This window comes from Mobula hypostoma, chromosome 25, assembly GCF_963921235.1.
Source record: "Mobula hypostoma chromosome 25, sMobHyp1.1, whole genome shotgun sequence".
NCBI lineage: Eukaryota > Metazoa > Chordata > Chondrichthyes > Myliobatiformes > Myliobatidae > Mobula > Mobula hypostoma.
The window spans coordinates 19085585-19098049 of NC_086121.1; the positions used below are offsets into that span (position 1 = coordinate 19085585).

At 41.9% G+C, this 12465-nt stretch overlaps 1 protein-coding gene across 4 annotated transcripts in view; it reads right to left on the reverse strand.

Annotated features, from left to right (window-relative positions):
* Window positions 1-12465, reverse strand: part of zgc:154075 (uncharacterized protein LOC556929 homolog) — a 243784-nt gene that overhangs the window by 80296 nt on the left and 151023 nt on the right. For all 4 annotated transcript variants that reach the window (XM_063033371.1, XM_063033372.1, XM_063033374.1 and 1 more), the window contains 2 exons: window positions 8550-8684; window positions 7926-8027 (listed from right to left, as the gene is read on the reverse strand). In XM_063033371.1, coding sequence (XP_062889441.1) covers window positions 7926-8027; window positions 8550-8684 — 237 coding nt within the window. The remainder of the gene's footprint in view (window positions 1-7925; window positions 8028-8549; window positions 8685-12465) is intronic.

Below are 12465 nucleotides of genomic sequence, written 5' to 3' on the forward strand. Positions count from 1 at the left end.
TCTAAGTATACAGCATCAAGCTGTTCCCTTCTATCTACTGCACTTGTATCATGAACAACTTATTAGAGGAGATTCAAAGTAAACACGATTTAAATGCAGCTTGGAGTGAGACGTGGGAGCCATATAAGGAAGTGAATTTAGGGACCCTGCTCTTTTCCAATAAAAGAGGCACACATGCAAACTGCTAGTTGATAATTGATTAGGTAATCAACTAATCAATAGTAGCAAAGAGTAAAGTGGAGTAACTATCGTGGGAGCAGCTATAGTGTGAGTGGATAGTGTTAGAATGGGGAGCTAAGACATTGGCTCAAGAAGCTTTGGTGAGAAGTGGTAGAAACTGAGGTGAGACTCTTATGTTCTCTCTCTTTCTTTATTATTGCACAGATAGAGCAGTGAGAATGGCAGTGGTGTACTCTTCTTGCATGATGTGAAATGTCACGGAGACATCCAGTGTTCCTGCTGAGTACACATATGGGAAGTTCATCAAGCTGCAGTTCCGTGTAGATTGTGGAAGGGAACTGGAGATAAACCTTTGGATTAGTTGGGAAACTGAGGCGCTGATAGACAACAGCTACAGTGAGGTAGTCACACCTAAGTTGCAGGAGAAGATTGCTATGAGACTGTCAGGAGGAGTAAAGATATGTAAGTATTTGGATAGACAGGTCCTGATTACGGATAGTCAAAGTGGCTTTGTGTGTGGTAGGTCATGTCTAACTAATTTCATAGTTCTTTGTGAGGATGTTGACGAAGGAAATAGTTGTTATCTACATGACCTTTGAGAAGACCACTGTCAAAATCCTGCTTGGGAGGTTGGTCCAGAAGGTTAAGTTGCTTAGTATTCAGGATGAAGTAACTAATTGATTTCAATATAAGTTTTGCAGAAGGACTCTAAGTGGTAGTGGATGGTTGTCTATCTGACTGGAGGCCTGTGCCTAGTGGTGTGCTGTAGGGACTGGTGCTGAGCCCATTGTATCAACAATGCTAATCATTTAGATAATGTGGTAAACTGGATCAACAAACTTGTGGATGACAGCAAGAATGGGGGCAGAGTGGACAGCAAGAAAGGCTATCAATGCTTGTACTGTATCTGGACCAGTTGGAAAAATAGGCTGAAAATGGCAAATGGAATTTAAAGCAGGCAAGTGTGAGGTGTGCTGTAGAACAAAGGGACCTGACAATATAGATCTATAATTCCTTGAAGTTGGCAATGACAGGTAGATAGGGTTGTAAAGAGAGCTTTAAGCATATTGACTTTCATACATCAAGGCACTGAGTATAGGAGTTGGGATGTTATGTTAAAGTTATACAAGATGTTGGTGAGTTTAAATTTGGAGTATTGTGTACAGTCAAGGTCACCTATTTATAGAAAAGATGTCAATGAGATTGAAAGAGTGCAGAGAAACCAGCGAGACAGTGTAAGGGTCAAGTTTTTTGACTTCTCCAGTGCGTTCAACACCATCCGCCCTGCTCTGCTGGGGGAGAAGCTGACAGCGATGCAAGTGGATGCTTCCCTGGTATCATGGATTCTTGACTACCTGACTGGCAGACCACAGTACGTGTGCTTACAACACTGTGTGTCCGACAGAGTGATCAGCAGCACTGGGGCTCCACAGGGGACTGTCTTGTCTCCCTTTCCCTTCACCATTTACACCTCGGACTTCAACTACTGCACAGAGTCTTGTCATCTTCAGAGGTTTTCGGATGACTCTGCCATAGTTGGATGCATCAGCAAGGGAGATGAGGCTGAGTACAGGGCTACGGTAGGAAACTTTGTCACATGATGTGAGCAGAATTATCTGCAGCTTAATGTAAAAAAGACTAAGGAGCTGGTGGTAGACCTGAGGAGAGCTAAGGTACCGGTGACCCCTGTTTCCATCCAGGGGGTCAATGTGGACATGGTGGAGGATTACAAATACCTGGGGATACAAACTGACAATAAACTGGACTGGTCAAAGAACACTGAGGCTGTCTACAAGAAGGGTCAGAGCCGTCTCTATTTCCTGAGGAGACTGAGGTCCTTTAACATCTGCCGGACAATGCTGAGGATGTTCTATGAGTCTGTGGTGGCCAGTGCTATCATGTTTGCTGTTGTGTGCTGGGGCAGCAGGCTGAGGGTAGCAGACACCAACAGAATCAACAAACTCATTCGTAAGGCCAGTGATGTTGCGAGGATGGAACTGGACTCTCTCACGGTTGTGTCTGAAAAGAGGATGCTGTCTAAGTCGCATGCCATCTTGGTCAATGTCTCCCATCCACTACATAATGTACTGGGTGGGCACAGGAGTACATTCAGCCAGAGACTCATTCCACCGAGATGCAACACTGAGCGTCATAGGAAGTCATTCCTGCCTGAGGCCATCAAACTTTACAACTCCTCCCTTGGAGGGTCAGACATCCTGAGCCAATAGGCTGGTCCTGGACTTATTTCATAATTTACTAGCATAATTTACATATTACTATTTAACTATTTATGGTTCTATTACTATTTATTATTTATGGTGCAACTGTAATGAAAATCAATTTCCCCCGGGATCAATAAAGTATGAGTATGACTATGACTATGACTAGAAACTTTACAAGGATGTTACCAGGACTTGAGTATCTGAGTTATAGGGAGGGGGTGAACAGGTTAGGATTTCATTTCCTGGAATGCAGGACAACGAGGGGAGATCTTATGGAGGTGTACAAAGTTGAGGGATATAGATACAGTGAATGCATGCAAGTGAGCTGAGCATGGTGCAGCCAATAATTCTTGTTGTAAGTTCTGTGAACTTGGTTTGGTTTTGACCTAAAGTGCTCCAGACATCTGACACCTACTCTCCCAGCTATCAAGCACGAAAGAGTTCCTCATACCTACTAAATCATATTTCATCAGGTTCAGAATATTAAAGAAGAGGAACAGAAGAAGGAAATAATGGGAAAAATGGACCTGAGCTACATTATAAACAAAAACAACTCCACTGGACTCAACCTGAAGCTTTAAGTGGTGCTTTCAAAGCAGTTTAACCTGGGCAAAACAAACAGCAAATCTTAAAATTTTATGTCAAAACATGTAATAAATGAAAGTAAGTCATTCTCTCAACAAAAACAGATTACTGACAAGCACGTAATAAAGATTTACTGGTTTAAAAATAGATCACCTGGCATTTAACTAGGCACAACCATCAACACTTCATTCATAAAATCAACAAAAATAACACCCAGCACAACAGTGACACCACACAGGTAAGACAAAGAAACCACCTACACTTAACTTCAAAATCACAAAGAATACTTTGCAAATAGCCTTGTAATGTTGATATATATCAGTTTTTTCTTCTTCGTAGTCCTGCATTTATTTAATGAAGCGGTCCCCAACCACCGGGCCATAGACCAGTACCAGGCCGCAAAGCATGTGCTACCGGGCCGCGGGGAAATGATATGATTTGGCAATATGAGTCAGCTGCACCTTTCCTCATTCCCTGTCACGCACTGTTGAGCTTGAACGCATGCGAGGTCATTACCCATGCGTCATCCATGTCAGTGTGGGAAGGAGATCAACTGCTCGAGCTTGCAAATGACTGCAGGCTGAAAAGTATGTTTGACATAACATCTCTGCTGGCATTCCAGATCAAAGTCAAGGCTGAATATCCTGAGGTATTCACGAAAGCACTGAAAATGGTGCTTCCATTTCTAACATATCTCTGCAATGAATGCAACGAAAACTAAATTGCAGAATAGACTGGACATAAGGAACCCCCTTCGAGTATCGCTGTCTCCCATCACCCCTCGATGGCACCGTCTTGTTGTGGGAAACAAGCCCAGGGCTCCCACTGATTCAGCGATACTGGTGAGTTGCAATGATTTTATATGTTCATACGGTGAAAATATGTGCCACGTGTTTAATATCCAAACATTACTTAAAATGTTATGATGCTATTGACTTATAAGTGACTGATAATTGACATATCACTATATTCACGCGAGGAAAATATGTGCCGTGTGTTTAATATTAAATTCATTAGATAAACCTTTTTAGAAACAAAATTGAGTGTATTAGCCACTTATCACCTATATTCTGGTTGTGAGTAACACCCCCTCCCCCCGAACAGAATCGCTAAAAACGATTTGTAGAGACATGTGGTGGAGAGCATTCTCACCAGATGCAGCACCACCTGGTATGGGGACCACAACATGCGGGGTCAAAGGAGGCTGCAGAGTGTGGTAAACTTGGTTGGCTCCATCACAGACACAACACTCCCCCCATCATTGAGGGCATCTTCAAAAGGCAGTGTCTGAAGAAAGCAATGTCTATCACTAAGGATCCTCATCATTCAGCACATGCCCTCTTCGCACTTGGAATGAGCTTAAAGATCCGCCATCAGTGTTTGTGGAACAGCTTCTTCCCCTCCACCATCAGATTTTGGAACGGTCTGAGGAACACGACCTCATCATTCCTCTTTTGTACAATTTATTTACTTTTGTAACTGGTAATAAGTTTTGTCTTACACTGTACTGCTGCAGAACAAGATTTCATGCAGATCTATGGAAGGGGAGTAAACTGTTGATCTTTTTGGCTGAGACCCTGCATCAGGACTGGAAAGGAAGGGAACAGAAACCAGAATAAGGTGGGGGGGGGAGAGGGGAGGGGAAGGAGTGCAAACTGGGAGGTGGGAGGTAGTAGCGGAGGCCAGGTGAGTGGGTGGGAATGGGGGGGGGGAATAAAGTAAGAAGCTGCGAGGGATAGGTAGAATAGGTAAAGGGCTGAAGGAGGAGGAATCTAATAGAGGGGACATGGATCATGGAAGAAAAGGATCCAGAGGGAAGAGAAAAGGAGAAAGGGTAGCCAGAATGAGGTGTGAAAAAAAGAAGGGGAGGTAGAAATTACTGGAAGTTAAAGAAGTCAATGTTCATACCAACAGGTTGGAGGCTACCTAGTTGGAATGAGGTGTTGCTCCTCCAACCAGAGTTTGGCCTCATCATGGCAATAGAAGGTGCCATGGACCAACATGTTAGAATGAGAATGGGAAGTCAAATTGAAATGGGTGACCCCAGAAGATCCTGCATTTGTGGTGGACGGAGTGAAGGTGCTCAACCCAGCAGTGCCCCAGTCTGTGTGAAATCTCACTGATGTACAGGAGATCGCACCAGGAGCACCCCATATAATAGATGACCCTAACCGACTCGTATGTGTAGCCTCACTAAGAAGGACTTCTTGAGGTCATTTTTTTTTAAACTTAGTTTTTCAGTCATTTTAGTTAATTGAAAGGTCATTGCTCATTTCTTTTTTGTGACTTTTTTCCATTTTTGGATATAGTTTGTTTTGAGGTGACATCTTTGAAAATAGGCGATGATGGTTATTCCTTTAGGAGTTTCAAAGAATGCATAATTGACTGCAGTTGCTCTGTGACCAATTACTAATTGCCTGCATACTGTAAATAAGGGAGCCCATGTGTTAATTGTAGAACCAGGATTGGATTCAGCTGCAACACTATCACAGTTGTGATAAGATTCCAATCCTTCCAAAGTTAGTGTGGTTATTTCTGATGTTCCCGCATTTAACCTGATCTCCATCAGCAGGCTATGTTCAATACTTTCATTCGGATTTGTTAACTGGTTCTGGTTTCAACATGTTCAGAATTAGCTGCAATCCAGGCAGCAGATTCCCCAACTAGAATGCTTGAAATCGGACCTTGGGTATCAATTTTAACATTATGCATGCCTATTACCCCTTTAATGGATACCCATCCATTTAACAATGAAAATTTTCTGCCCATTGCTTCATTGGCAGTGAGCCAAAGGGCTGTCTGGTATAGCAGGAAGAAAGCAAATAGACAACGTTGGAAGAAATAACTATTCTCTGTACTTTGAGGAATGGCATGGCTCCTTCTAGCACACAGATTTTATAAATCCATCTTCTGCAGATATTTGCTGATCATGGCATAAGCCTTCTTTATATATGTATTTGCAAATTCTCAGACAGGATCACATTTTGGTGCTAGGTTCTAATATGTCTAATGATGACTACCTGGGTGGCTACCAGCTCGGTTGTCTCTCAGGCATGTTCTAATGGTGGGATTTTAGTCTCAGGTGCAGTATTTAACCCACTGTTTCAGAAAATGCAAATAGGTAGGTTCAATTCATGTTTAGTTTACATAGGGAGGAGTACTTAATTACACATGGTTTTTTTATCACACATGGTTTCAAGTATCTGCAATCTGCAAACTGGTTTATTTACCAAGGAGTAAATATAACACTGGGAACAGTGTTGCCATTTGTATTCAAAAATGTAAAAGTCCCTAAACTCTGAGTTTGAACAAACACAGAAATCTGGATTATTTTAGATAACAAATGTGATTGCACTAATTCAGTATGGAGTTCCCCACTGATCTCAAATAAATTAGCAAATGCTTTCATCAAAATGAATACACCAATGTAACAATAAACTTTCAGCAAAAAGAATAAGTAAGAGATTTCATAGTTGATGACAGTTTACATTATATTTCCCTGTTAATTCCTTTACTAAAAGTTAGCAGAACAGGGTGGCTAAGCATTCATACAAAACAGTGACATAATTTCTTAGTATCGAAGGATATATTTTGAGGATAAAATGATTAATTAGAAGACACTGAGGGAAATGGGTTAGAAGTTAAAAGACCAAATTTACTAATACAATATAGCACAAGTTATTTCTGCCCTGATCCCATATTATATAGTACAGGTCGACCTTCACTAATCCGGCACCATTGGGACCTGAGGAGTGCCGGATTAGTGAAAATGCCAAATTACAAAAGGATCACATTAAGCAAAATCAGTGCCGGATTATTGAAGGAACCGAATTACAGGTAGTCGGATTAGTGAAGGTCGACCTGTATCATGAACTCAAAAGGCATTATTTCTTAAAGGGTTTTCACTATTTAGACAATTTTATTTACCGACAGAACACAAATATATGTATGGACTGATCACAATGAATATTTCAGACATTAAAATGGAAAGTTATCCTAGATTAGATACATTATTGCTTAAAAGCAATTTTCTGTTCAAATATGAAATACCTAAAAAATTTTTAGCATGTTCCCAAAACAGAATCTTTCTTTCATCCTTTTCATTTAATTACATTGTAGTCAATGTTAATGAATCAGATGTTTAGCCTTGTTACCTTGCTAACTCTGAAGGTGTGCTTACTGGGACTTTCACAGATGCCTGCCATTAGCAGCCCAAAAGCGGGTCTACTCACACTTTCTCAGAAGCCTGCCACCGACTGCTCTTGAGACAGTTTAAATCAAGTCTTACAATTCATTTCTGGATTCTAAGCACATAACAGGACCGCTGCATTGTACTCTGCCTCCAAAGTCCATTCCAGTGAATTCAGTGGTTCACATGTTGGAGTATATTTGACACTACTGACTAGGGATTCGGTCCTTTACAGATTAGGGTTACAATGACAAAAGAGGAACATTTACTTGCAAGACCAGAGTTTACAATACAGATACTCCAATAATGGTCCTCATTTCCAATCAGGAAATGGCAAAAACATTTTTATTTTGGAGCCATCGTGCCAGCTGGGTTTTGTTACACTTCAAGGTCACCTCAAACCCACTCCCTAATTAGGCTTCATTGCCAAGAAGAGTCCCAAATATTGAACAGCCATTATCTATATCAAGAGCCATGTTGATGGCTGTAGTTCAATGTCATATTGAAATTAGACATGACATGATCAACTCTCTGCCTCCACATTTTTTGTCCAGCTAGCATGCCACACTGGAATAAAAATTCATCTAGTATTACTTCTACTCTCTCACCCAGTATGCGACATCATAAAGTTTTTTAAAATCCTGAGCAAAGCCCCTCCTGTGTGAACCTGGCATGACACGAGTTCATTTTCCAATTGTCTTTAGCAAGAAAAATCTGATTCATGTTTACCAAAAGATCCTTTCTCCTACCTTAGTTCCATAAACCGTGATGCTCCTGCTACACAGCTTTTCAGTGAAGGCCACCATAGTGAAAGCTGCTGTCACTCCTCCTTCAAACTCCATATTCACAACCTGGTGGGAAGGTTCACTTGTCAGTGTTCTTCAAACTGCTGAAGTGACTAATGTGGTTTGGTTTCAGATCTTTCCAGTTGTGTTTCACAATATTTTCTTATTCACATTATGAAGAACAAGCTGTACCTTATTTAAATGAGTTTATTATGTGTTGTAATGTAGCTGTTATGCAAGAACTATAAGAAAACTTCCCAAGTGAAAGCTGTTGCCTTTAATGGGTGGTTAATGGATCGCAATTCTTTGTAAAAAAAATTACATAAAATATTTGAATGAGCAAGACACTAAAGGATAAAGAAGTGATAAATAGGATTGGTGCTGGTAATTCCAGCATAGCAGCATTGTATTAGCATTGGTTCTGATGACATAGAACGAAGTACTTCCTTTGCAGAAGTTTTTATAACTCTAATCTTTAATGCACTATAGAGGGTGTATATATGAAATATGCAAAGATTTTGTACTATTATTGTGATGGTGTACTGCTCGATGGTAAAATTCAAAGAATTTAATTAGTGATGCGCTTACTTGATGGGTGACAACATCGTTGTCGCATTCGTACACACATCTCCCATACGGTCCTTTACGAAGTGCCTTAGTAACCGACTCGATATCAACATCAGCGCCTTCACAGATAGTCGAGATAGGCCATTCTTTATGACCCTGCTCAATGAAAACAAGCAGAATACTTAATAACCATTTCTTTCTCATCATCAAAAGCACTAAAAAACTGCCAAGACTCCCACCATCAACATGCAGGTGATCAGAAGTAGCCAGTGGCTGGATACTCTGTAACAAGTGGCTCACCTCTTGACACCTCACTGCCTCTCCACTGTCTGTGAGATTTAAGCTAGGAGTGTGATGTACCACTACCATTTGATTAAATGGTTGCAGTTGCAACAGTCTAGAGGCATGATGCATCTGTGATAGAACAATTTGCTTAATTAGTGCTCCTGGCATTGGTCTCAACATCAATCCTGATCACTGCTGGGATTGCATGGATAAAGAATAAATGTTGTGTATGATCTGCTGGTTGCAATGCACCCACAACCCAAATGTGTATACAGAATTCCAATGATGAGTGCAGTTAATTAGTAATTGGTCACAGAGTAACGCAAGTCTATTATGCAGTATTTGAAACTCCTAAGGGAATAGCCATCATCGCCTATTTAAAAAGGTGTTACCTCAAAACAAACTAACCAAAAATGCAAAAAGGTACAACAAAGAAATAAAACGGCCTTTCAAGTAATCAAAACAATAGAAATAATCAATTTTTGAAAATGCCCTCTAACAGTCTATCAGGTGAGGCAAGACTTCACCTGTGAGTTTGTTAAGCCTGATTTATACTTATGCATCAAATGTGCACCGTTGGTACGGTGTAGCCGCGAACCCTTCACTGTATCTATGCCGAATCCTACGCCGTAGCCTAACATGCACCTCTCCAAAAATGTAACTACACGTTGCAGCGACGCAGACCAAAACAACTGTGATTGGTCTGCTTGGTAGCATCGCATTTCCTCCTACGCTGCAATAACTTGCTATTGGGCGACTGAAGGGCAGGGAAGGAACCCTGGCTGCAGCGCTTTCCATAAAGCTTTACAGACCTCTGAAATTATGGAGGACCCTGTGCTTCACGCCAGTTTGCAGCTAGTTGCTGCAGGTTGTTGACTTCCACCTGAAGCTAAAACTCGAATGGTGATTGCCAGTCTCTGAGTATACTGTGCGTACACTGATGTGAAATAAATGGTTGGAGACTATGAACCAAATCGTCAACTCCACCTGCTGACATCAGAAAATATTTGAAATGCATTTCCTCGTCCATGTCTCTCATTGGCCAGACAAGCACAGAAAATTCACCCTCCTTCACTTTCAGTCGCCATTATTTGAAGTTTGAGTTTCTTTGTGTTGAGTTTCAACACAAAGAAACTCAACACAGTGGCATAGAAACCCCACCGCCAACTAGCATTTTGGCGGTGAATTGCAGAGCGATGCAGACACACCAATGCACAAGTATAAATGATCACAACGGCAGAGGCCACTTGCATAGGCTATGGCAGGAGCTAGAATGCACAAGTATAAATCAGCCTTTAGGGTCATCTATTATATGGGGTGCTCCTGGTGTGATTTCCTCCACATCAGTGAGACGTCACATAAATTGGGGCACCGCTTGGTCAAGCACCTTCGTTCTATTCACCACAAAAGGCAGGATCTTCTGTTGTCACCCATTTCAATTCTACTTCCCATTCTCATTCTGACACATTGGGCCATGACCTCTCTTACTGCTGTGAGGAGGCCAAACTCAGGTTGGAGGAGCAACACCTCATTCCAATTAGATAGCCTCCAACCTGTTGGTATGTTGGTATGAGCATCTACACTCCATCTGCCAGAACAAGCAGGATCTCCCATTTTAATGCCACCCAATTTAATTCCACTTCCCACTCCCATTCTGATATGTCCATCCATGGCCTCCTCCACTGTCATGATAAGGCCACATTTAAGTTGGAGGAACACCTAATATTTCGTTTAAGTAGCCTCCAACCTGATGGCATGAACAATCGATTTCTCAAACTTGCAGTAATGCCTTCAATCCACCCCCTCCACTCACACCACTTCCCATCCCCCTGTCTCTCTCTCGTGTTATCTCCTTGCCCCCCCCCCGATCACCTCCCTCTGGTGCTCCTCCCCCCTTCTTTCTTCCATGACCTTCTGTCTCTTTCACCAACCAACTTCCTAGATCTTTGCTTCATCCCTCCCCCTCTAAGTTTCACCTTTCACCTGGCATTTCTCTCTCCCCTCCACCCACCCTTCAAATCTACTCCTCAGCTTTGTTTTTCTCCAGTCCTGACGAAGGGTTTCAGCCCGAAACATCGACTGTACTTTTTTCCACAGATGCTGCCTGGCCTGCTATGTTCCTCCAGCATTTTGTGTGTGTTGCTCGGATTTCCAGCATCTGCAGATTTTCTCTTGTTTGTGCTGTTGGTAGGAACATCGATTTCTCTAACTTTCAGTAATTTCTACCTCCCCTACTTCCTTCTCGCTTTTTCAATTCCTCCTCACTTTTTCCATTCCTCATTCTGGCTACCCTTTCTTCCCTTTTCTTTACCTTACAAACACTTCCCTCTGGTTCCTCTTCTTCCACAGTCTATGTCCTCTCTAACAGATCCCTCCTTCTTCAGCCCTTTACCCTTTTCTACCTATCCGTTTGCAGCTTCTTACTTTATCCCCCCCTTCCTAACCTATCATGAAGTCTGTACTACTACCTCCCAGCTTGTACTCCTTCCCCTCCCCTCCCCCACCTTATTCTGGTTTCTGTTCCTTTCCTTTCCAGTACTGACGAAGGGCCTCAGTCCAAAACATCAACTGCTTATTCCCTCTCCATAGATGCTGCCTGACTTGTTGAGCTCCTCCACAATCTTGTGCATGTTGCTCAAGATTTCTAGCTTTGGCAGGATCTCTTATGTTTAAAACAAACTCATCATCCATCATAAGAAACCTGTGTGAGCTCCAGTTTACAGTCTTTATAAATAAGGCTTGTGCTTCCGATAAAACAAATAAATAAACCCAGGCACAGGCCCCGATCCAGGCCACTTAAATAGGGATTTAAATATTCTAATAAAACGCTCCTCATGTGGACACACCACAGGAACACAACCTCACTTGGAGTGTAGAATTTACACTGACTATTAGGGGCTGAGTTTTAAACAGATGCAGACTCTCTTACTGCTGCCAACCAAACAAGGGATTGTTTCATTTGTTGTAAATTTGAAAAGACTGGATAAAGAGAGCTGACTGACCCGCTGGTCCTGCATTGAAAGTGATTTAATACAGTATGTTATCTGACACAAGGAGGCAAAACTGTGTTTAAACAGTTTGGAGCCCTGCTAATTGGATCATATAGTTTCCTTTTTGGCTTTTCTATCCTATCAGGTTTGCTTTTTAAGCTGCAGTCCACCTGGTAGAGATAGTGCCAGGTTGCCACAATACAGTACTAAAGAGGCAGACTTCACTGTCGACCGCCTGAGCTTCACCAGATGTCCTCTTATACTGGCACAGACAAATCGGTCATGCTCAGCAGCTGCATGATGAGCATCCCCTTGCTCTCCTGGCAGAAGGCATGGGCTTTTGTGCTACACTCTGTTCAAGCCCTGGCCTTTTGCTCTCCCATTTAGTTTTCTTTTTAATGTCTATTTGTCATTCATGCAGTATTAAGAGGCCTGCACAACTTTAATGAGCAGATGGCCACATTTGTGTAGCCTGTAAAAACTTTGAACAAAGAAGTCCTTAATTGTATGACCTTTATATTATTAGTCTGACAAAAGCAAAGCGTTTCTCCCTGGTTACAGATTTATTCCTGTGGCTTTTGTTGCACTGCTGTTAGTTACTCATGTAGCTCAGATTCTGATAGCTAGCTGCACTAGTTAAAAATTGTATACTGATAAAGAGA